The sequence below is a fragment of the Polypterus senegalus genome, chromosome 9, assembly GCF_016835505.1.
Source record: "Polypterus senegalus isolate Bchr_013 chromosome 9, ASM1683550v1, whole genome shotgun sequence".
NCBI classification, from domain to species: Eukaryota; Metazoa; Chordata; class Cladistia; order Polypteriformes; family Polypteridae; genus Polypterus; species Polypterus senegalus.
The window spans coordinates 35,723,790-35,750,816 of NC_053162.1; the positions used below are offsets into that span (position 1 = coordinate 35,723,790).

General features: G+C 38.5%; 1 protein-coding gene across 1 annotated transcript in view; it reads left to right on the top strand.

Annotated features, from left to right (window-relative positions):
* fto (FTO alpha-ketoglutarate dependent dioxygenase) overlaps window positions 1–27,027 on the top strand; it is a 402,707-nt gene that overhangs the window by 209,029 nt on the left and 166,651 nt on the right. Inside the window, exon 8 of the mRNA XM_039762921.1 lies at window positions 2,167–2,291. Within this exon, the coding sequence (XP_039618855.1) occupies window positions 2,167–2,291 (125 nt within the window). The remainder of the gene's footprint in view (window positions 1–2,166; window positions 2,292–27,027) is intronic.

A 27,027-nucleotide genomic window follows, 5' to 3' on the forward strand; every position in this document is an offset into this window, starting at 1 on the left:
TTGGATCTATGATGTAGAAGCGATAATTATTTTGTTACCAAAACACCCCAGAGTTAAACAGATAGGATCCGTAGATATTTACTTGAAACTGATTTAGCAGATTTTTCAATCTCATTTTTTAGCAAAAAAGACTGCGATAAGTGGTGCATAGTGTTGGGAGAATGTTAAATAAGTAATCATGTTCCAGATTGCGTGCAGGCTCTGAATCAGGTGAAGTGTGTGTGACCGCGTCTCACACAGTGGTTAATTGTGGTACTTGGCTGGTCATGCTGCTTACATGTGTGCAGTAGGGCAGATTAGTCAGGTGCCCCAATTGTGCCACGAACAAAGCTGCGTGTTGCACTGGCACCCAATTAAATAGGCAGGATAAAAGAGTCTGCACGGGATAGAGAAGGGGGAGAAAGAAGAGACAGAAAGAAATGAGAGTTTAGGGTAATGGACAGGAAAGAAGGGCAGGAGCTAAGTAAGCGAGAGTGGGTTCCAGGAGAGAGGAAGTAAGCGTACATGAATGTGAACCCCAGGAGACGAGCATGTGGCCAATGGTTGGGGGGGCTGAGAGTTGCTCCTGCTGGCCATGAGAGCATTATTTATTTATTGAAGATTGCACGGCACCGTTTTGGACACTGTTTACTTTTGGATTTCATGGTTTTTAATAAAAGCACTAATTCACTGTTTGAACCTACCCATTGGCTAGATATGTGTGTCCTCATTTGCCCGGCTCATCTCGGTTACCACTATCAGCAATTCGGGATCAAGTGGCTACCGGGAGGAACAGGTAGCGTGGAGTCAACCATGACTGTCACAAGGACAAAAAAATATCAGTAATGTATTATTTTTTCTGCATCTGTTCAATCTGATTTATTGGGTTTTATGCCTTAGACTCTATCCTGGCAGACTCAGGCATAGGGTAGGTGCCAAGGTTGGATAGTACACTAGTGGACTACAGGACACACTCCCTCATAATGTTTTATTGCCACCCATAAGCCTAACACATGCATAGGGGAAAAACCAATATACCCTGCACAAAAAAAAAAAGGAGAACATTTATAAACTTCACAGAGTCGATGCCTGGGTCAGAATTCAAACCTAGTGTCCTGGAGCTGTGAGGCAGCAGCACTATCCCACCATATCACTTGCTTAATGTCCGTGATGCAAAATTCCAAAAGTTAACAAGTGCTTCAAGTAATTTAACATTTGTACATTCATAGAAGAAAATCGGAAGTACAGTAAGTAAAGAGAAACAAAGGACTACTGTATAACAAGCGCAGAGGATATTCAAAAACCACAAATGCATTGACAGAACTAGGAATACAATTCAGAAACCTGGACACTTACCAGCATTCCACCAGTGTGCAACATAACAATTTAAAACCAGCTTAATCCAGTTCAGGTGTGACGGGGAACCAGACCTTGCCATGTTTTGCATTGTCCGCAAAGCATGAAACAGTCATGAACAGAGTGTGAGTCCATCTCAAGACCCATTCACACTGGACCAATTTATAATCAGCTATTAACCTAATATTTGTAACACATACATCTTTGGGACGTGACGGAAAAATTGTAAATCCTAAATGGAAAAGGTGCAAACTCCACACAGATGAGGATTGGTCATAGTACTTGAACCCACAGTGCTTCATCTGTTAAGTAGAAGCATTAACAGCTGCCCCGTCTTGTACGCTAATATAGCTCTTTTTTAATTTACTAAACAGTTTTTGTGATACTATTAATAGACAAGACCAAAGCTGAGCACTGAGGCATATTTCTTTGATGATTAAGTTTAGTACTTAGTATAACTGAAAATAACTTTGTTATAACAGATGTTAGAAGTATATTTAGCTATGCAAAACAGCACAACTGTTCAGACTCCCTGTTTGTTTTTATACCCCTCAGTGTTTGACTTTCAAGGGTAATCCCTACACTTTTATGTCATCCTGGGCAGCCATATCTGTAATACAGATCTATAGCTCTATCAGTTAAGTGCCATGTTGAGACTGGGTTTTTTTATTGTGCTCTCTTATGCACCAACTTTTTGCTCTTGTCTAAACTACTTTATTGTCATTGATTTGTTAATGCCTTAGTAGTATTAAATAAAGTATCGATTTACTGTTCCATTTTGCAATGAGTATTTTATTTATGATGCTGCTATGTTGTTGCTTCTTGCTTTAGACTCTGCTCATGCTTAAAGCTGTGGAGGATGAAGGATGGTCTTCAGAGAAAAAGCGAGATGCCATAGGAAGTCTTCTTCCAATTCTTACAGAACGACAAGAGCTCCGTCAGCACTGGAAAAAACGGTCAGTGTGCCAGTATCTAGAGTTCAGGACCTTGGAATGGTTTGGTGTAGGTGGGGATGGTTTGGTACAATTGCTGAATTTAAAAAAACTGAGTGCTATTAAAAGGCAACTTGTGACAGTGTTGTGTTTTTTGGACTACAAGAGTGAAACATCTCTGTTTATTTGTTTACTCTTGGCTTAGTTTTTCAAAGGTTCTTGTTTTCCATAGCAATAAGTCATTTGACTCTTTTTGTTCATTTCTGTTTTGTTCTGTGGTGATAACAGATGGTTTGGCAAAATGAGCTCTGTCAGCGGCCTTCAGACAGGTATAGCCTGTAGGTAATACTTAATTACTCTTTGCAGATCCCGACCCCGGTCAAGTGACAAGCATTATTCTAACAGTCCCCATTACTTTTGGTAGATAAAGCTACTTTGAGTGAAGGCTCTTTTTCATTTGTTATGCTCTTTTATTATCCTGCATAGTTAAACAAAGATACTTCAACTTTTCGTGTGTATAGCAAATGGGTTTGACCTTTTAATGCCATGAACAGCTTCATCAGAAGCTGGAAAGGCAAGAGACACTGGACAAAACGCAGATAATCAGAAAAAGCAAACCATTTGGAGATGAATTTCTGACTTGAGCATGTTCAGTTTGCTTTTTGTCTTTTAACATTAGGTATATCCTGGCCAGACCACCATCGAGTTGGTCTTAATTTGTCATTTTCACTATTTAGTTTTTTTTGTCAAGGGAGGTTTATGCAAACTGAAGAAAAGACAGGAACAAGAAGATTAAGAAACAATTTTTTAGTCAACTTGAAAAGAAAAGAAAATGGAAATGAAAATTCCTTTCCAACCAGGCCTTGTAAAAAGAAATCCTAAGAGGATCCAGTTTCAAAGATTGAAAAATTCATGGCACATGCTGCAATTCCAGAAGAAAAAAGTGCATATGGAAAGGGAAAATTAAAAAGTTAAAATCTTGCTTCAGACCAGTCAAACTGTGGACTACCACTTCTCGATATTAGAGCCAAGATGATTTTTTGATCCAAACCAATGAAAGTCCAAGCAGAACCAGGTTGAAGAAAAAGACAACAATCCAAGGATTAGCATTAATTCCTAGGGAGAATATACTCTACAGGACAGAAAGGAAAGAAGATCAGTGTAACTGCTGTAGGTGAAAATGGCAGGTTTTTAAATGGTAAGGGGCCAGAACGTGAAACGTAGTCAACAGAAGACAGACAGGGGTCAAAACTTAAAAAGTCAAAATGCGCTGTCGACAACTCAAGACAAAATCCTAAATTAAAGTCAAAAATCAAACTTAAAGTTCTTGTGTTATCATTTAAATTTTTTTTTAAATTTATTATGTCTGCTCTAATTATATTCCTGGCAATCAATCTATGGCTTTTGTGTGCAAAGATTTTGAATATTTGGTCATAAATGCTGTATCATATGTTTTGCTTATGTTTTGCCACAATGCCATTTTGTTTCATAGTGCACTGTGCTATTTGTGAGTCTTTTGTGTTTGCTTTTTCCGTGGCAGCATTTCCCAGAATACATTGCAATATCCTCAGCAGTGGCAAGGTACAGGCAGTCCACGGCTTATGTATGAGATAGGGACTGTAGGGTTGTACTTAAGTTGAATTTGTATGTAAATCGGAACAGGTACATTAGTTTAATAAATGCTATTGTTGACCGACTGTTACCAAGTGCTCTGCCAATGAATGATGGAGTTTCACCCCTCTCTGACCTTTTTATTATTTCTACTTTATTTTCAATGGTGATGGTTTTTGTCTTCTTTACTATATCACCACCACTTGCATCAGATATGTGTTTCAGAGACATTCCTGAAGGTTGAAGACAAAAGATTAAGATGAGCTCTTCTGCACAGCATTGCACACGCTATCACAGCAGGAAGGCACCCGTCAAAACGTCTGATGTACTGACAAGAGACAACTTCCTGCTATGTGTGTAACAGTACAAGCAGGCTTGCTATTGAAAATGACTGGGGGCGGCATGGGGGGTCATCACCAGCCCACCTCGCAGTCACCTCCACTACAGTGGCTGCAGCATCCTTCCACCGAGAACGGACACGGTGCGGCCAAATGCGGGTAGTGAATCGCCCAACCCCAATTCAACAGGCAGCCATCCGAGGCACACTACAATGCTACCTCAACCGCACCGTTCACCCTCAATAGCCTCCGTTCAGCCACAACCGGGTCACCGCTTGCAGCATTACCAGCAGTGTGTGTTGGGCGGGTAGTGAAACTTCCCCGCTCCTCTCCATCCAGCCTGCGTCAAGTCACGAGCAGTAGCTGTGGTGCTGGAAACTATGGACCACGGGTCACCGCTTGCCACCAGGAGCTGCTTGAGGCACACTACACTACGCGAGGAGTGAAATCGCCCCCGTCCAGCCACCGCTTGCAGCATCCCCAGGCCGAAGATAACGGAGCGGCAGTTACTGAGGCTCATGCGTCGCAGCTACGGCCTCATTCATAAGTCGTAGGTCGGATGTCCATAACCTGGGGACTACCTGTATTTGAGTTTGATGGAAAAACACATTTTCCTCTCTCAGTTGCTGAATCTATGCTCATGTTCTTTGACTCCAGTTTTTGTTTGGAATTTTGGTTGTAGTGCTCGGTCACATTGACGCCTGGTTTTGATCTTTTACCCATTCACTGATTACGTTTCTCCTGGTCAGTTTCATTTTTTCTTTTATTGTCTCTTGTGAGTCAGCACATTTTGTACAAGGAGAATTAACCAATATTAATCACACATTAAGTTTTGAAGGCATATATCCCATAATTTCAAATTCCAGGATGTGAATTGCAACGACTTTTAAAGTGTTGCCCTCAGTGAGCCACAGGCTGCAACCTCTGAATCCATTCCCCCTAACTGCACACTACAACACTGCAATGAAGGCACAAAATGGTGTGAAAAACAAAATAACATTGGGAAGCATAAAAAAATAATTTCACTATTTTAAATATATTTTTAAACAATAAACTTACCTCACATTTATAATCTGGGCATTTCAAAACCCATAATGATGAAGGAAAAAGACTGAAAAGCATAACATAAAATTTGTAAAATAATTTTAAACAAATCCATTATATAAAACAGCAGTGTCCTAACGAAGGAATATATAGAAAGCAAGAAAGTAATATTAATGGAGAGAGAATTGAAGATAGAGAGTCACAAGCAGAAAGCCACTAAGTAGACAGTCTTTGAACAATCCTAGAGCTTGTGAAGAAATGAGCCAGTGATACCTAAGGAGCTGAGAGTGTATTTGAGATTAGCGGTCAGTCCCGTGGCATAACACTTACAAATGGTGGGTATGTCAGTGAGATACATATTTAAAGTAAGTATGCTACTTTTTTAGAGATGTTTTTGAAGTGGATTTTCAGGAGGTCAATGTAATGAAGAGAGGTTGTCTGGCCAGCCTGAAATTATCTTTATCATATTGGCTAGTTCTCTTCTTCTGTCTTCATCTTCACTGCCTGTCTGCACAAGTTTTTCCACCTAATTGTTTCCTGCGTTTTGACTAATGTCTGATTCAAACCCACACATATGCAGAAGCACACATAAATGCATTTGCCTTTTGCCATGTGTCTGTTACACTTTGACACACACAGGTTTGTGTGTTTTCATGTTTAATTATGCATGCCTCTGCTTTTTATTTTGTGTTAAATAAAGTCATCTAATGAAAAAAAATCACTGAAGTCACACCCTGTCATTTGCATTGATTTTGCTGAGCTGTGTGTTGTGGTGTTCTGGTGATCCGATGCCTGCTTTGCCAGTTATGATGGCAAAAAGGGTGATTGCATTTCTAAAGATTGCAACCTGGATGAGTGAGCACCATTTTCAGCTCAGCCCGCCAAAGACAGACCTTTTCGTTATCCCAGCATATCACTGTTCATCATAGCTTATCATCGCTTACACACCCCCAAGTCAGTATGCAACTGGTGGTGAGTGATGACCAGCTGTCTTTCAGTGTCCATGTTGCAACTCACTGTTGATCTTGCAGATTTACTCTACAACATCAGCAAGATTAGACCATATGTGATGGAGTATAGTCCAGGCTTTGGCATATTTACGGCTGGACTACAAAATGCAGAAGCACTTCTGGTGTTTAACCAGCCAAGGTGGACACGTGTCATTCCACTTTTTAGATCAGTGCCGTGGCTCACTGCAGAAGCACCAATTAAGTTCAAATCCTTGACACAACCTACAGAGTGATGAATAGGTCATTCTCATCTTCTGATGAATGGCATCTGGTATTGCTACTTCTGCAATCCAGACTGTTTTCATGTGCATCTCCTAACTGGTGGTAAGAACTGCCAACCTACATTTAAACTTCTCACTTATGCAATATGTTTAAGATGTGTTTGAAGACTGTGTTGTTCTGTGAGCTTCTGTCTACTTGATAAATATTTGGCTTTGATAGGTTCTTGTAATATTAACTAGTTTTGTAAGCTGTTTGGTGTAAAGCTCTTCAATGGTGATGAACAGTTTTGTAACCTTGTTCATAAACTGTCACCCAGACAGATGTTTAATCGATTATATTGACCACTTTTGTAAGTTACTTTGAATAAACAAGTCTTCTAAACAAATAAATCAAAATGTAAAGATTTCTCAGAGAAGATATCAGGTATATTCCTCCGCAGCGCTTGGACTGTGCATGTGCTCAGTCTTATCTTCAGGAAACAAGGGTCAGGCTTCCTGTGTTGTGAATTTCCCAACAGAAAAGGAACACACAAACGTATGATGTTGTCTACGCAAAGAAAATATGCAGCTTGTGACATTTTTTAAAAATGCATTATGCCCTTTAATAGTAGTTTGAATATTCTCTCTTACACCATAACTCTCGAACCACTGGGAATCTTGGCAGAACTGAAGTTCCAGAATGTAATTAATGTTACTGGTTATGCTGTGGATTACTTATTATATGGATATGGAAACCACACAGTTAAATGCAGAAGTGTGAATTTAGCCTACGCCTTCACATGGTCCTTTTTAAAAGCAAGGGTCACTCATTTATTTTCACTGAACTGATTTGTGTCCAGCTGTCCTGTTATCCAAAGCTGTGCTGAGATTTGGTATTTCCCCTGCTGAAATACACATTGTGTTTTTATGGAATGTTGTTAATTTGTTACTTATTATATAAATCTGCACAGTCTGAGCCTACTACAAAGTCATTTGCATCCTGATGCCAGTGATTTAATAAATCATGACATGCCATTGCAATGTGGGACACTTTCTTAAATGAATTTGCTAAATTGGTTAGGTCCTTTTTTAAAAAAAATGACCTACATTTGAGGCCCAAAAGCATTATCACAGTATTTATTTTTATTTAATGTATTATTTAATTGGTAGAGTTGAGAGAAAAACCTGAAATTAGATTTTAAGGTATTTAACAAAAGATATCCAATTTTACTGATGGATTCAGTTTGTTTTAGTGTCATGACAGCGTCTAACAGATTATTGAAACTGTTGTTCTCAGCCTCTTACAATGACCCCACACTGACCTTTTCAAAGCAAAGGGCATAACTTGGCCGATAAAATATGTGCATTACCTCAGTCAGTAAGCAAACACTAAGAAGAACATCTGTGAATTTTGTACTGGCCTTGCAAACTGCTGTAGGCTTTGTAAGGTCATTATATGATAATGAAAATTATTACCAAATTACATGGGGGTTTACTACAGAAGTGCAGGCGGAAGGGGAGTAGGCAGAGGGAGGCCGAGTGTATTGGGTTTGATAAATGGAGTGTGAAGGCGCCCATCTGGCCCTCTGCACTGTTTTTTTCCCACATTTTCCAGAGAGTATTTCTCCAAAATAGACAATGATACCAGTGGGGGGTAATGTACTTTAACAAGCAGTAAGTAAAAATTAAAAATGTTCACGGTTTGTCTGCTTCAAACATTTTTTGTTTTCAAGGATTATGAAATCTGTGTTCAGTATCTGGTTGCTTTGCCTTTGAATTGAATCATCATAGCATGGAAATATTTTTGTATCTTGAATGCCTTCATAATGTACTAGAGGTTGATTCCTAGAATATCTCAGCTGCCTGTTTTAGCAGCTTGAGGTGGGAGGTAACACAAAGTAAAGTCATCACTCTTCTGTGCCTCCTATGTTACGTAATAAAGGAACACAAATTCATTTCTTTGAAGTTAAACATTTGTTTGAAGACTGAATGCTGGTTAGGTGAGTTCTGGAGAAGTGAAAAGGATACCCATTTGCTTATGTGGCCTAATGGCTCAAGAGACTTTAGAGAGAGACTGTGATATGTGTCACTTTGGGGTCCAGCAAAACTCCCCAGATGTACTGATGTGCTCACTGACATATTGTCTTTTTATTTAAAAACCAAACAGGCTTCAAATGACAGTTTAAAAAATAGACTAACACTAACTACTACTTAATTATATATACTATCACCACAAAATAAGAGTAATTGAAACCTCTTAGGGATATTGTTAAATAGTAAACACTGAGCAGAACTTTAAAGTAACCTTATTTCTAATATAGAACATTAAAGTGTGTAGCAATTAATAATGCATATACATTGAAAGAGGCATTAATCTTAATATTTGTGTCTTTAGTTTCTCGTATATACTATCTTTACTTGTATATACATATAAAAGTAGTTACTATCTTACATACACTTATCACAGAGAAATATCATAAATAGTGTGGCGGGCAACCGGGTCCCCTGCCCGGCCGGGACACCCCTTCTGCATATGTTCTGGAGGAGCAGCCATGGGCTCCTCAGTACCTCCCCTGGGACGCTTGGTCGCAGCCTCCCTGGGTGACGTGGGTGTCTCAGTTTTCCGCATGGCTCCATGGGAGATGGAGTTCTCCACAACCCTGTGGGGATCTGGGGTGACTGCCAGGGGGTGCTGTCTGGATCCCGGAGCCTGTGTAGACACTTCTACAGCCCCGCCCAGAAGTGCAATTAGGCACAGGTGATCAAGCACCTGGAGCAGTTCTGGATGGGCTATAAAAAGAGCCAGCATCCACCAGTCATGAGCCAGAATCGGAAGGAAGAGGACGAGGACACATGGTGGTGGTGCCAAGGTGAAGAGAAAAAGTGTCTGTGAGTTGCCAAAGTGCTTTTGGGACTGTGTTGGGCCTGTGGAACACGGGGAAGGCGTGTCCCACAGCTGAAGAGAAAAATAAAAACTGTATTGATTTTACATGTCCCTCTGTATTACAATAGTTATTTTAAAGTACAATAAGTAACAGTGAAAACATTGATTAAGCATCAAAAAGGCAAAAAAAAACATATCTCAAAGCCAGTCAATTAAACATAAAAAAGAAATAGGTGTTACAAAAATTGTGAAACAAATGTTTTTTTTACAATGAAGTATTAAAAGAATCAACAAAGACAGATCAATATGAGAGGGGACCAACAAATTCTTAAAATTAAAAAAAAAAAAAAAACCTCTTCAATATACAACCTATAGCGAAGTTCTAGATAGTCCTTTATATCTTGTCAGCATATCACCCACCCCTACTACTTGTTTGATTTTGTTACAGCAAGTTGCAATCTGGTTGGACTCAGTCCTTGGGAATGTCAAAATACACAATAAGATGTTACAAGAGTACACCGTGACTGTCCCTAACAGTCCCCAGCTCTCTAAGATTATGTAAATGAAGCCTATCATGTAGTGTGACAGGGCCTTAACTAACAATGTACCCAGTGTGACCATGTTAGACTAAACACTAAAGCTTGGTTAACACTGCTTCATCCAGTGTAAATTCATGAAAGGCAGTCATCTGGGTGAGGATCTATGGAGACAGCAGTAGCATCTGTTAGGTGAGTAAAAATTTAAGCCCAAACCATGTAAGCTCAGAAAAAAGTCTACAAACCTTTTAAGAAGCCATCATTTTATATAGTGAACACCACCCCAAGGTGCCATTACAGCTGCTCAGATATATAATGTTTTTGGTTCAATTTCTATAAACTTTGTGGTTTCAATTTTAATGACTTAACCACAAACATGTTTTCGTGGGACAATGACACTTGGTCATATGTCTCCAGGGTTAAGTCTAGTCCTGGATGTTTATCAGATAATATGATATAGCTTTGATGTTTTTTAATCAGTGGAGCTGTTTTATACCCCCCAAATGTCTGTAAAAAAAATCTGCAATTTTTAAATGTTAGAAAAAAGGTTATTATTCTTAATTTGAGAAATAACCTAAAGTCTGTGGATGTTTTCTTTCAGTAATAGCTCACATGCACTTGTGCGAAATAATGCAGTTGGTTGTGCATTTTTCAGATAACCTTAATTTTAATCTGTTCTGTTTCTGAGGTATAGTTCGATAGCACTGCTGCTTCACAGATCCAGCTTCCACGGGTTGAATTTCATACACAGACTTTGTCTGTGTGGAGTTGGCATGGTTTGCCCGTGTCTGATTAGAGGTTTCCTCCCACATCTCTAAAGATATTAGAGGTGATACTGTGACACTTTAAGTAGACCTGTGAATGTTGTTATTTTGTTTCTCAATATGTCTCTTTGAGGTGGTGTTGATTTCCTCTGTATGTACTGTGAATTTTCAAATATGCTCTTTCATGAACCCCATACTTGGAAAGAAACAACGGAAACCTTGGTACCAATGATGATTTTATTATACAACAATCAAACAAACAAGTTCATGGTAACGCATGACAAATGACAAACAACAGTGCACAATAAATTAACCAAACCTATAATTTCTGTGACCCACTGTACACACAAAAGGACTCCTTTCTATCTCCCATTGGATGTCTTCCCACACACGCACACTTGTAAACGCCACTCTTTATGTCCCTCTGTGTCACTGTTCCTTTTCTATTAAAGCATCTTTGACTGAAAAATGATAAACACGATCAGAACTCCCATCAGGAGGGGAATGCATTCATAGAAACATTTGCTCCCTTTTGAATATATAAAAGTGTCCTGAAGCATAAATCGCAAAAGAGCACAATACTGTACTCTCATATGTCCAAATCAACTATATGCATCTTATTTAAAAGTTAGTGAAGTAATTTGTAGAGTATGCATTGTTCCGTCATAGCTATAGTTGCATTTCTGTCTCCCCGCAGCAATTACTATAAATAAAAAGACTAAAAACAATTTGCTGGTTTGCTCCACAGTCTTTCCTGAAGAAGTTTAAAATATAAGCAAAATGTTTTGACTATCAAAACAAATCACAGCTATCAATATTTATTTAAAGCGTCTTTTATCTGTTGAAATAAGGAGATACATATTTTTGCAATCATTGTACACACAGGTGAAGTGCCATGTTGAGGATTTTAAATTGGAATTTGAAGCTCTCATCTTGCAGTCTGAAGTTTTACCTAATAGGTAGTAGACCATATGGCTTCCAATGACAACCTCTGTGGTGCTTAAAAATAAAAAACAATGGGAGCTGTCCATATCATTATGTACAAAGTAATTCCATTAACAGCAGACCTCAGGCCTAGTTTCTTTGACAGATATAGAATAATGCGCAACTGTAAATCTTTGCATTCCCAAAAACCAAACCGTTTCTCAATGTATGCTTATGTTTGTTGTTTATCTGACTTTTTTCCTCTTGAGAATTCTTGTTTTTGCTAAGTCTTCTTTGAATTTGGAAATATATTCATCTCCCCACAAACCCCCCTCCTTGAAATAGACATTTCAGGAGTCTATAGCTTTTGACTCGGGTCCTTAATGGCCTTGCCAGATTTCCATTGTTGCTTTTACTGATTCTTGTGCCTACCTAATTTCACCTGTACAGCATTGTGTATAAAAGGATTTTCAAAAATACAAAGAATGAAATCAATAAAATGTCATTGCTTTCCAGCTCCGGATTGATTACAAGCTATAAACTATGAGATGTAAGCTCACCAGATTGTGTCTGCTGCCACACACTCCCTTCAAATCGTTAATGGTTTTCTTTTAGTTGAGTCCCAGTTTCTGGACAGGTCAAAGAGCAGGCCTCTGTCTCATTTATAAATGTAGTAGTAGTTTTGGATTTAAAACTAGAATTATCCTTCACTTTTTAATACAGATTAGTTTGTTTAAACCTTATTACATTATTTCATTATCAAAGTATTCTAATCTAATTCAAGGTGGAGGCACAGGTTTGTATCCCAGAAACATGGTACACAAACAAGAGTGAACCATGGATTGGTCAACAGCCCACTGTAGGGTACACTTAGGCACACACCCACAGGGCCAGTTTACACTTGACAACTATCTTAACACACATTTTAGGGAAGTGGGAGGAAAAGGAGAAAATCCCCACTTAGTTCAAACTTAGAACTCCGGAGCTATAAGACAGTAGCTCTATGTTATTTTTTTTTACCATGTCCTGTTTTAGTTAATTCAAAAGTGTAGTTTTTAACAAAATATTCTATTAATGAATAACTTGATCCATAAGTTACAACATTAGAACAATGTTAAGAAGAACTGACCATGCAGCCCAGCAAAGCTACACAATCTTTGTCCAAAATGGCATCAACTTGAATTCTGAAGGTTCCTGCTAACACGCTACTTGATAACCTATTTCATGTGCATTGAGTTGTCTCTGTGAAGAAAACCTTTGTAACACTTGTGATAAATTTACCTGTAACAATTTTCTGTGTCAATCAATCCACCTTAATAAAAGGACAAGCGTCTGTGCATGTCTTTGCATCTGTGTATTCTTCCAGTTGCTATGGTTAGGACAAAAAATGTAAAAACAGGCAAAGCATGTTGAAGAAACGTCAAAAAATAAAAATGATAATAAAAACACCAAGTAAGGGTCTAAAAATAAAATTAAAAAACTGGTCTTAACAGCCTATTCTATTGGCTGTTGTTTTATGCCAGCAGTAGCAGCAACAGACTTTCTTGCACCCACTCATAGCATTTCAATGAGGTTTATAGCTGTAATGCTAATGACTGATAACTTTGCATGTTGGGCAATAGAGGAGTGAATATACTGTAACAATAAAACAAATAATACATCGGGAAACCAAAGCCCAAACATGACTAGACTAGAGTCGCTAAACCAGGCCAATACAGTAGTGACTACAGCTGCAGTTTCAAAAGCAAAACACTTACATTATAAAAATGGTCAGTTCAAAGAGCGATGCTAGCAGGAAGTGGCAAAAACAGGTGGCTCTATCTGAAGAGGAAAAGGGCACCATGAGGGAAAGGGATCATCAGGTACGTATTATTATACCAGATCAACACATTCATCAAATAATAAATTTGAGGTGTACGTTGTTTACTTAAATTTCAGCTCATCCTATATGGAGGAATATTTCGGACAAAATGAAATAAATAAATAAATGCGTAAATAAATAAAGTACTGTGAAATGTGAGCATAAATAAATAAATGTGTCATGAAATGACAGCCTTAATAAATAAATATGTCATGAAATGAGAGCATAAATAAATAAATGTGTCATGAAATATGTTTTTCGTTGCTTATTTATTTATTTCATTTTGTCCGTAACATTCCTGCAAACCGTCATGAAATACGGCTTGAAATAAAACTGTCACTTTCACTCATCAAAGTTGAGAGGGTGGGCTCTAACACGCCCTCTAGTTACTGATTGGTGAATCGATAGCACAAAATTAATTAGAAAATGCTTACTACTGCCGATGAAATGGATTCTGCCGAAGATATTACGTATTTCAGAGAGAGAACTGAAGATTTATCGGAAGAAATTACAATGTTGGCGGCTCTTTTAGACTCCGATATAGATGAAACTGTTTTTGAAATTATCGAAGAACAGGTGGAACAGATTTTACTACACTGCAGTTCAGGTGATGCAGTACCCTGCTCTGGATGTCCATCCTTTGACATTCCAGCTGAGTCAATAGAACACCTTCTGTTATGCGGTTTAAAAGTACAACAGATTGCAGATCTGTATGATGTATCAGAGAAGACGATCACAAGGCAAATGAGCCAGTTTGATATACGGTAAGCTGCAACGGCTGTATTAGTTTAGGTACTTTGACATGGAATGCCCAAAGCAGCTCCACCTAATATTTTGAACGGAACAACTTTACCACTGATCAGAGCTGTACAGTTTTTGAAAAAGTAGCTGCGAATATGCAACTGACTTTCTACTCGTAAAACAAGGGTCAAATACTCAGTTCTAAAAGGGCCGCCAACATTGTAATTTCTTCCGATAAATCTTCAGTTCTCTCTCTGAAATACGTAATATCTTCGGCAGAATCCATTTTATCGGCAGTAGTAAGCATTTTTCTAATTAATTCTTGTGCTATCGATTCACCAATCAGTAACTAGAGGGCGTGTTAGAGCCCACCCTCTCAACTTTGACGAGTGAAAGTGACAGTTTTATTTCAAGCCGTATTTCATGACTGTTTGCAGGAATGTTACGGACAAAATGAAATAAATAAATAAGCAACGAAAAACATATTTCGTGACACATTTATTTATTTATGCTCTCATTTCATGACATATTTATTTATTAAGGCTGTCATTTCATGACACATTTATTTATTTATGCTCACATTTCACAGTACTTTTATTTATTTACGCATTCATTTATTTATTTATTTCATTTTGTCCGAAATATTCCTCCATAATCCTAGACAGGTAACACAGCTAGACAATTAATAACTTGACAAGGCACTTTACAGAGAAATATTATACAATATTTTATGAACACGAAAACCTGATGAGTACAATTCATGAAGAAAAGTAAGTGTAAGGAAAAAATGTATCAATAGCAGATACTTGTCAACAAACGAAGAGAATATTGCACTTTGTAACCTAATGAACTTCAGGAAGCTACTGCACAGTACAACTTTCTTCACCAATTTCTGCAAAACAAATTGTAGCTCATCTTAAAGTTGTAAATTGCACATACTGTATGTATTCACCTTAAAGTTACCTAAAATATTTCAGAGATTTGACTATAAGTGTGAAAGATATCATGGAACTCTGGCCTTGCTAGGTAATATGTTTTAGGACTGCCCTGAATGACATCCTTTATGGGTGAAGATATTTCTTTATCCATCAGTCATTTAAGATCCTCTTACAGAAGGATTTTAAGTAAGAGCGTCAGAATGGGCTGCACTAACAGGTGATAAACTCTGATTTCCTATGCTATATTGCTAAAACATCAATTAATTCAACTCATCTGGAAGAATTGTAATGCACACTCCATGATTCAATAGCAAAATGATATGTTACATAAAACTAACAAACGAAAATCTAATTTTCTTTGCATGGAACTGTGCAGAGCATGAATAGGTCTGCTGGGCTCCTGCCAATGTCTTAGTTTAACCCTTGTTATGGAGCTTGTAGTGTTCTTTAAGTTTAATGAATTTTAACTCTTTCTATGTATTGATCATACTTTGAATGGGCTGATTTTTACTGTTTGCCATTAGCAGTGGATGTTGTTTTGTTTTTATTTCAACTCTTCCACTGTAATGAATACTTCTGGAAATAGATAACATTTTATTAAAAATATAAGCAGTTCAGGAAAGCCACAGCCCATATCAATCTTTGTTTTTGATTTTAATGTTACAGTTGACAGAAACTTGAGAACAGAGTTGCTCTTACACCGAGTAGTAGTCCAGGCAATTTTTGAAAGCTTGTCATTGTCAGTAAACAAGGTGACAGATGCAAGAGGCAGTGTCTCTTATAGTCACTGTTGTTTAAACTGGTGGGCTACATCACCTTAATTCTTATAAAGATGACCAGAAGGCTGAGATCACTGTATTACCTGAATCTTTTATATGCTGCTAATATATTCCTGCTTTTGACATTCAGAGCCATCACTGCATTATAGGATGTGAGATGGGTTAGGATCTGAGATACCAAACAATTAAGCTTCCTGATTGACAAATATAAATTGCTTATAACATAGTGATACCAAGCAGCTTCCTCTAAGACAGTGATTATGTGCAACATTTCTTGTGTTATGTGCTGATCAGGGTAATGAGCATCATATTGCTATGAGTGAATAAATTAGTTGGGAGAAGCCTTAATAGAAAGACTATATGAAACGTCAATTCAAGTCAAGTTGGGGAGCATGCACTGGCACAGTGCATTCCACACCCACCACATGGCAAAACAGCTCGGGATCCCGGTTGGCAACCCCACAGGCAGACACGCGGTCCAGTCCCACCCTCCGGAAATGACCCTCTATCTGCCGCAGCCAGGTGTTACATTGGCAACCCCTTGGCCTGGTCCAGCCACTTGGGCCCCCAAGAATGAGGATCCTATAGGCTGGATCACCCTCAAAGAAATGCACCACATGGCCCTAGTGCCGTAACTGACCCTCCCCCACAATGCAGGTAATGCGCCTCATTCAGAACTCCATGAGCAACTGCTCATTTGACACAAAGTCAAGCCAATGGTACCCAAGGGTTATCCAGAGAGGCACAGTACCAAAGGAGTCCAGTCTTCATCTCAGATCACTGGAAAGCGTCCATGTCTCGCAACCATATAGCAAGACAGGAAGCACTAGGACTCTAAAGACCTTTGTCCTTTTGCACAGATATCGGGAGCACTACACACTCCTTTCCAGCGAACTCATGACCTCCCAGGCTCTCCCAATCCATTTACTGACTTCATAGGAAGAGTCACCAGGGACATGAATGTCAATGCCAAGGTAAGTAAACCTCTGTGAAAATGTGACCAAAAACACGTCAGAGGATAAAATCAAGAAATATCCAATTCACTGAATATCCCTTCGAGTCCAGTTAAATCAGCCATTAATAGATGGAAAGAGTATTGTCACAGCTGTACATTTGCCTAGAGCAGGCCTTCCACAAAAACTGAGTGATTGTACAATAACAAGACACGTGAGGGGCACCACCTAGAGACCTAAGAAAACTCTGTGGGAGTTATAGGCTACAGTGGTTTAGATTAGAGAGAATATGCAGACCTGTGTGTCTGGGTGCTTCAGCAGTCACAGTTTTTATGGGAGAGGAGCAAGGAGAAAGCCACAGTTAAAAAAAAATAACACATGACATCTCCGCTAGCGCTTGCCAAAAGGCTTATGGGAGACTCTCAACTTGGCTCACAGGAGGTTGTATGGTCTGACGTGACCAAAATGGAGCTTTTTGGCCATCAGACTAATTGCGGTGTTTGAACACTGGACATTATCAAAAACACACTATTCCTTCTGTGAAGCATAATGGTCGCAGCATCAGGTTGTTGGGGCCTGAGAGTGGGAAGTGTAAAATGAATGCAGCAAAATACAGGAGAATTTTGGAGGAAAACCTTATTGAGTCTGCAAGAAACCTGTGTCCTGAGATAAAGATATGTCTTCCAATAAGACAATAACACCAAGCATAAAGCCAAAGCTACAAGTGAATGCCTTAAAAACAACAATGTTAATGTCCTGGAGTGGCCAAGTCAGAGTCCAGCTCTTAGTCCACTGGAAAATATGTAGCTGGACTTGTAAAAGATTGTCACTCCAGGTCAATGTGACAACTAAAAGAGCCCTAGCAGATCTGCAAAGAAAAATTAGGGGAAAATGGCAGATGTGCAAAACTGATAGAGACCTTTGCAAACAGACTCAAGACTGTCATGGCTGCCAGTGCTGCATCTTCTAAACATTGACTTGAAAAGAGTAAATATTTACTGAGATCAATTATTCTGTGTTTAATATTTGTAATTAATTTACACCATTTTGCAGATACTGCATCTGCTTTCACTTTGACATTAATAATCTTTTTTATCAATATGAAAAAAGCTCAGTGAAATCCACTGTGATTCAGGGGTTAGATAACAGTAAAATTTTTATTTTTCAGCAAGAATTCCTTTCTTGTCTAGGGTTTATGTGTTTCTTTTATGTTTATATTGTTCATTGTTTATATGAACATTGTTGATCATTTTGCTTCTTTATATAAGTATCTTTTCATATGTGACATATATTTTGTAGGTGTTTCCTAGAGGCCTAGACACCTGCCCATCACTATCAAGGGATTGCCCTCAGCCCTATAAAAGCTGAGGAAAACCCACAGTCCCTTGTGGTTCATTGTGAATGCCTTCATAGATCAATGAATCTATTTAGATTTGAGTGTTATGTTTTTGTGATATTCTGCATTTTTGTTACATTTTACATGTTTTTGACTTCACCACATGTACTTTCTACTGGGATTGTGTTTGCTTTCGGGATTGCCAGTTTTGAAGGTGTTGCCTTATGTGTCTTTGTGCTCTTAAGACCTTATTTTTTGTGCCACAGAGCTTTATGTACCAATAAATCTTTTTATTTGTTAAGGTTCTTCATTTACCCTTTTTGTGTGAATAGCCAAGATTGACAGTTTCCCTCTCTAATGGGTATTTTTGAGTAATTATTGTGACTTTTAAGTTTGAGAACTCTTTAGCTAATAACAAAAATGTGAAAATGTCCAAGAGGATAAATACTTTTAATAGCTGCTTTAAAGGCAGGAAAAAAAGCGCTAGAGATGGGGCCCTGGTCAGCTCTGACTTTGCCAAGGTAGTGAATATAATTTGATTGTCCTGCAATTGAGCCATGATACAGTCATATGAAAAAGTTTCAACAAAAAAGATAATAGTGGTATGTCTTTCATTTCCTAAGAACATCTGAGTAATGGGGTGGTTTCCAAACATAGATTTTTAGTGAAGTAGTATTTAGTTGTATGACATTAAATCAAATGTTAAAAACTGTCTGTGCCAAAAATTTGGGTACCCTTGTAATTTTGCTGATTTGAATGCATGTAACTGCTCAGAACTGATTACTTGCCACACCAAATTGGTTGGATTAGCCTTCAACTTCATAGACAGGTGTGTCCAATCATGACAAAAGGTGTTTAAGGTGGTCAATTGCAAGTTGTGTTTCCCTTTGACTCTCCTCTAAAGAGTGACAGAGTGTGGGATCCTCAAAGCAACTCTCAAAGATCTGAAAACAAAGATTGTTCAGTTTCATGGTTTAGGGGAAGGCTACAAAAAGCTATCTCAGAGGTTTAAACTGTCAGTTTCAACTGTAAGGAATGGAATCAGGAACTGGAAGGCCACAGGCACAGTTGCTGTTAAACCCAGGTCTGGCAGGCCAAGAAAAATACAGGAGCGGCATATGCGCAGGATTGTGAGAATGGTTACAGACAACCCACTGATCACCTTCAAAGACCGGCAAGAACATCTTGCTGCAAATGGTGTATCTGTACATCGTTCTACAATTCAGCGCAATTTGCACAAAGAACATCTGTATGGCAGGGTGATAAGAAAGAAGCCCTTTCTACACTCATGCCACAGACAGAGTCGCTTGTTGTATACAAATGCTCATTTAGACATTTGGAACAAATTTTTGAGACAAAAATTGATTTATTTGGTCATAACAAAAAGCGCTTTGCATGGCAGAAGAAGAACACCGCATTCCAAGAAAAACACCTGCTACCTACTGTTAAATTTGGTGGAGGTTCCATCATGCTGTGGGGCTGTGTTGCTAGTTCAGGGTCTGGGGCCCTTGTTAAAGTCGAGGGTCGGATGAATTCAACCCAATATCAACAAATTCTTCCGGATAATGTTCAAGCATCAGTCACAAAGTTGAAGTTACGCAGGGGTTGGATATTCCAATAACACAATGACCCAAAACACAGTTCGAAATCTACAAAGGCGTTCATGCAGAGGGAGAAGTACAATGTTCTGGAATGGCCGTTACAGTCTGCTGACTTGAATATCATCGAACATCTATGGGATGAATTGAAGCAGGCTGTCCATGTTCGACTGAACTGGAGAGATTTTGTATGGAAGAATGGTCAAAAATACCTCCATCCAGAATCCAGACACTCATCAAAGGCTATAGGAGGCGTCTCGAGGCTGTTATATTTGCAAAAGGAGGCTCAACTAAGTATTGATGTCATATCTCTGTTGGGGTGCCCAAATTTATGCACCTGTCTAATTTTGTTATGATGCATATTGCATATTTTCTGTTAATCCAATAAACCTAATCTCACTGCTGAAATACTGCTGTTTCCATAGGGCATGTCATATATTAAAAGAAAGTTACTATTTTGAAAGTTCAGCAATGATAAACAAAAATCCAAAGAATTAAGAGAAGTTCCCAAACCTTTTCATATGACTGTAAGTATTGTCCATTATTAATTAAGGTTTTATACTAGTGTACACAGAGGAGGAGAAAGGGTGAGGATTGATGGAAGTGTTTGAAGACTGCCTCAGGTTGAAGGCCCCCTCATGCCTGTCCCACTGTCTAATGAGCAGAGAGGCGCCCCAAATTGCTTACATAGCAATTTTTTCTGTTGCTGCATCTTTGTCTAGAGCTACAATAAGCCACACCTGTGACAAAAACAAATTATGGAGAGGCTTTTAAATGTGTGACTTCTATTGGATTACTCCATTTTAGACATTATGATTTACAAAGTTTGTTAGTGCTAAATTTCTTGGGCACATTGTATTTATGATTTAATTTGTCTGTGTGTGTAGCAGTGATGATATGCATGACTGTAATGTAATAATGATTTGCTATTGGTGCTCTTAGTCAATAAATGTTTCAGAAGTCTATCATTTCAGATTCTGAGGAGGCTGCGGGGTGTGTATGTAATATTATTAAATTGTTTCTCTTCGTGCTGTCGGTTTGTATTTTCATGTTTTTAAGCACAGCTATTTAATACATTTTTCTTAATAAAATGCCCCTTTAATTTTTGTTCATTCCCGGTGGTTTGCTTTTTTTTTTTTTCTTTTATTAGATTTTTTTTATTAGACCAGGTGTTACTTTTATCTAACTCCTCTGTAAAAGTCTACTGACAATGTGACGGCATCAATGCTGCTGCATTCTTGGAGCGAGTGATGTATGTTTTGCCATAAAAAGATTATACAGGTCATAAAACCCTGCAGGATCTGAATTACAACTAATAGAATTTGGAACAGAAATGCCTTTCTCTTTTATTAGTAATGGGAAGGCTAATAACAGCAGTTATCTGGTGGTTTAGTTAGTTGTAAAGTGAAGGATAAGGTCAGCCTCGGGAAAGAAAGTCGGGCGGGACTGCAATCATGTGTGTTTGTAAAGTAGCAAATTCCTTAAACAAGCGGGCTTGTCAACAGATGTTGTGTAGGGGACGCACTGGTGCCGCCTTTCACATGCACTTACACTCTCACTCACAAGCCCTGTTGGCAAAGGTAGAAGGTGCTGCCCGCCTGCCAGCACTGCCAGGCCCTGCCTTGGCTGTACGCCGTACATCAGAGTGAGTGGGGGTGTGGTGGGGGTTGTAATTAACACTCAAATGCCTTGACTTTTACTAGAGTGACGTGTGTAGTAATGATATTGTTAGCTACCTTCATTTCCCAGTTTTGCCATCAATTATGCCATGTGTTCCCATCCAGTTGGCGCAACCCTCCCCATTGTTAATTATAACCTACAAGACTGTTACAGTTAATTTTATGGCAAGCATATTGTCTCTTCAAGGCTGTAGAGCAGGTCATAAATTATCTTGAAGGTGAAGTGCAACTTGGGGAAATAGTTATGAAAATTCCATCCATCTCGCTTTGGAGGCGCAGCTGCTCCTGTCAACGACTGCACTGTGAAGGAATTATGGTGGGTCAGGCCTAGGAGGCTGGCCCGGCCTGTCACCAGGCAGGAAGCTGTCCTGGGCCTGTCAAGCACCAGCCTTCTGCCGTTCCCTTGTGGCCCTGCTGAGCGGGCAGGTGCCGCTGAGTGGTCCCCAAGCTGTCTTTGTTCATTACTTCACAAAAACTTGGTGAAAGTAGGCAGGTACAAAGACCTTTCCTCCTCTTTTCTGTCAACATGCTTAGTGTCATCTGTATGTGCACACACTAGAGTGATCACTTCATAAAGAGTGAGCCAGGTGATTTAAAAAAAAAAAAAGAAAACTTATGTTCAAATAAATTATTACTATCAGAAAATCAATAATGTTGTTTACACTAGTCATGTATTTTAATCATAATGGTGTAAACAATTTTAAGAAAAATGTTGTGGTACTCTTTTCTTTATTTCATATCTTTAGAATTTTATTATCCTGTGTCTCTCATAAATATTCCATGCAAATATCCTTCATATCCTTTTGAAACAAAATCAGATATGTAATCTTGATTATTGAGTTACTGATCCACCTGCCTGTGTTCATAAGAGTTACTTTTGAACACTTTGATATATATATATATGTATAGTCTGGAACCTTCTGACTCATTAATATGAAAAAAACCCAACATATGATAATGCCATTCAACTTGTCTTGTTCTCTAGTTATGCAAGGAAAAAAGATTTTTGGAGTTCCCCCTGTTTTTGTCCCTTATTCTAGACCCAAAAACCCCTCATTTTTAGGCCATTTTTGGACCATATTTTGTGTAGGAAATTGCATCCTTATGATAGAGAGTAGACCATTAGGTTTTGAGCAAAAAGTATCAGCAGGACTTGAAGTTGTGCATGTTGCATTAACCTGACCTCAGGGGTTCACCCCCTAGTGGGATACAAGGGGTCAAAGTTACTTTGAATAATTGAGTTATTCATATTATAGGCACGTGGAGTGTCTTTTTATTCTGTTTCAGGGTTGCTAATTAAGAATATGATAATAGTTTTGATATTTGATTCTTTACCAGTGGTCCTAGCCCTCTAAGAGCCAATCCCAGAAGGTCAAAATTGACAAATTTCAAACAAAACCGTGTGGGGTATTGTTTTAGAGTATTTCAGGGTCAGTGATTATGATGTTATTTTTGAGTTTTGATCCTTTACTAGGGCTTTACCCAGTGCCAGGTTATTTTGCGCCCTAGGCCATGATTATTAGTGCACAAACTGACTATTTGGTAGCTAACCTGCATAGCTGGGTTTTCCTCCCCTTATTATCTGCGCCCTAGGTGAATACATAATTTGCTGTAATGGTGGAACCAGCCCTTGCTTTAGCCTTGTGTGGACCACTATTAGAGGGTGAGAAATGACAAATTTCTTTTATCATCGGGAATATTTAGACTGTAAACATTCAAGTTGAGGCACATTTTAATAGTTGAAATATTTTATGCACCTATTCTTGTTTATTATGTACTTCTAGCTCATGAAGTAAATCATTACATTTCTTATGAACACCCCAAATTAGGACAGCTTACACTAATTCAGACATTTTTTATGTACAAAGACTAATGCCTGTATGAACAAATATAATGGAAACCTTTTAGATTGCTATTCTGCAGGTCGAAGGACAGTTAGAACAGAGCTTCATTTTTATTGTCTAAAGTGACTTACAGCATTTGAGAGGTACACTTGGTTTGGTTTCTTTTGTTTTTCTGTTTGGAGCACAAGCTCAGGGATTGACATCCACAGCCTAAACGACTACGGTGAAAAGAGTGCATCACTTTTATATTTGCTAATTTATCTGACACGTTTAGCCAAATCAGTTTTTTTGTGTGTGGAAACCAACATAAGTCTTCTTAATTCAGTTCAGGGTCATCGATACTAAAGGCAGAGGTGTCATTGATAACTGATTTAAGTGTTCATTTTGTACAATGAGTTTATTTTTTGACCACCATGTGATCATTTTATCTCCCATTGTTTTCATGAGGTCAGCACAGTGGTTCCATGGTTGCAGCTCCTGTTCCCTGATCCAGTGTCCTCCACCTGCTTGCACATTCTTTCAGTATCTACTTGGGTTTTCCTTCCACATCTGTAAAGACATTCATGTTAGGTTAAGAGGCAATTTCAGATTGACCATGTACGAATATGAATATGAAATGTGTGCATCAGTGGTCACTGAAATGGCTTAGTGTCCTGTACAGTGGTGCTTCCTGCCTTGATCTTGATGCTGCTGAGGCTTTTGCCCCCAAAATCCTGAAATGGATTAAGTGTGCTTGAGAATGCCATGTTATTTTTATTATGGGTGTCACTGTGGTGAAGGCACTGCTTTTATGAGACTGTATGTTCTCCCTGTGTCAATGTGGGCATCTTTTTGGGGCTTTACTTTTTTCCCACATCACAAACATAATTATGTTAGGCCAGTTAATGACTCTCATGTAGCCCAGTATGATTAGGAGCTGTTTTATACCAGTATGCCAAGCACTGGTTCTTGTTGTGGTATCCCACCACCCGAAAAAATCTGAACTGGATTAAATGGGTGTGATAGTGAATGGATAAATTTTTTGTTCAGAATTTTTTTTTTGTCTTATATGTTACTATGTAACTGTGTGCTTTTACACTGACAGTTTAATCTGTCTCTGTGCTTTAATGTTTTAAGTCTTATTGTGATATTATTAAATAGGACGATTTGCAGTAAATAGCAAAATCTGTCTTGGTTTGAAACTGAAAAAATAAATACCAGTGTTTGTGCATATTTGTTACGAGTTCTTCATAGAGTTTATTTTTGAACTAGCCTGTATGTAATGGGAGGAGACACTGAAATGTTGCCCTGGCCAGGATGAATAATTTTGCCTTTTCCGGACGGTACTCTAAAATGGATGGACAAAGGGAGACATCCTTCCAGGACTGTATGCTTCCCTGATACAGTAGGTGGCAGTGTCCCTGAGCTGTGACACCCATGTATACACCTGCAGTGCATAATGGGAACTGTAATCCCTTTGAGCAGCCCTATTGGCATTTATGGGTGGTGCCAAGGGGAGCTACAGAGAATAGCTATCCGTACTTTGGGTGATTTCCACTTAACCCAGATGTGCTTCCCTGATGCAATGTTGTGGCATAAAATGTTCCTCCTTATGTCATTTAGGAGGTCACAGCTGGGAGGAGGAGGACAGCACTTTCTGGAGGAGGCTTATAAGAAAAAGGGAGGACTTATGAGTTGTGACATGTGAATTGAAGGTATACAGATCAAGTAAAAGCCTTATTTGAACCCGTGACTGGGGTTTGAGTAATTGTGAGATGGCCTCTAGTGACCACAGTCTCTAACCCCAGACAAACTGTTAGTGAGAGATCTTCATGTAGGATAACTTTTAGTCCCATCTCCTTTTATGCATCACAATGACAGTTGATTAAAGACATCTAGTGAAGGCAATGATGATATCAGAACTGCTGAGGTATTTATTCATTTATTTCAAATACATAATGCTGTGGCTTTAAAAATTTTCAAGTGTACAGAAGTCGCCAAGTAGCTTTATAAACAAAACTTCCTGATGCAAGGTGGGAAATTTATTACATGTACTTAAAATGGCAATATCAAGCTCCTTAAAACGCAGAAGAAATCTACAGGATTTAAAAATTGATGACAATCAATAATATCTGGATGTTTCAGCCAAGCTTTCGAGAAGTCTGGTTTTCTTTCACCCAAACAGAAATCTTCACACAAATTAGAATCCTGTCTGCTCAAGAAAATGTGCATTATTGATTTCATAGTCCTTTTCAAATGACCTAACTTTTCATGGTACTCTTATGTGATGTGAATATATATTTGTAACTTGGAACTATAAACTTTATTACTTAGATTACTATGTGGTATTCTAGTATTATGTGGGAAACTTATTTTCGATTAGAACAAAGCTTTATTACTCTTATTACTTACTTTGGAAGTTTCATGCTAGTCACTTGCATGCATTTTTTCCATAGAAAAAAATACATAAAGCTTGGAAAGTAATTTTGTAGTTCTTTGTCATGGCCAACCCTACGACTAACATGTAATACATATATGTAGTTTAGTGTTGTGATATCTTTGCTGTCCTAGAGCGGCCATAACACATTTTAGCATTAGGAAAAATTTAATAGAGAACTGGCCATCTAGCCGCACAAAGTGTGCCAATCCTATCCAACTAATCTCTCCATTATAATAAAAACTTGACTTTCTCAGAAAGACACTTTCACGTCCCACAAGACAAAACTTTGTGGCAAGAGATTTAACCATGCCCGGGGCCGGAAATAAAAAACAAAGAGTAAATGACAAAGTAGAACGTCGTAAAGAATTCAAAAACATTGGTGTGATACACATGCAGAGCAGGGTAGAGATAATGGAAGTACAAAAATTTGAAAGTCCCAAAAAAATGATAGTAAAGATCGCATTAGCACAAACAAACGGAAATTATTACTCGGTGAAATAACAGAACAGTGAAAAGAGATCGAATATAGTGTTCGGATTTGAACATTAAGTCGGAGACTTGTAGATCGTCTAATTTGTGTTGCCATCAGGGAAAATTAGTGTTTCAAATCCAATGAAGAGGCGTATCTGCGAGAATTAAAAGATTTGTTGTTTGATGAAAGTGAAATCCCATGAGAGAAAATTCCAAGCCCCATGAGACAAGACTTTATGCAAAGAGATTTTGAAAAGTCCTGCCACATCTAAAACATTTACAACCCGCACACGATTCAATCATTTCTCATTTCTGTGAATGCTATTGTCAGACGCAGTTCATGTAGATTAGAGAGAAATGATATTCACTCACGGGCAGTTATATGTTGCCTTGTCACGATGTAATTCCAAACACGGAATCAAAATTCAATGGGATATTGATGAAAAGGTAAAAGTGAAATGAGATCAAAGATATGGGCATAGGTGATATGACAGAAGGATGTAGATATTGTTTGGCTTTAAAGTTTAAGTCGGTGACTAGTAGATCGTCTAATTTGGGTTGCCATCAGGGAAAAGTGTTTCTTCCTAATGAAGAGGCCTATCTGTGAGAATTAAAAGTTTTGTTGTTTGGTGAAAGTGAAATCCACATACGCGAGCGGCAGAGACGTGAAGTTGCTGGCACGTAGTGCAGGTAGGGGTGTTGGCAAGTGAAGCGAGCAGGGGACAAAGCCCCCTAGTTCCTCTAAAATAGTATCAGGTTGAGCTATGAATGAGCCAAATATCTGCTGACCTTCCACATTACCTGGTACTTTATTCCATGTGTCTATGGTT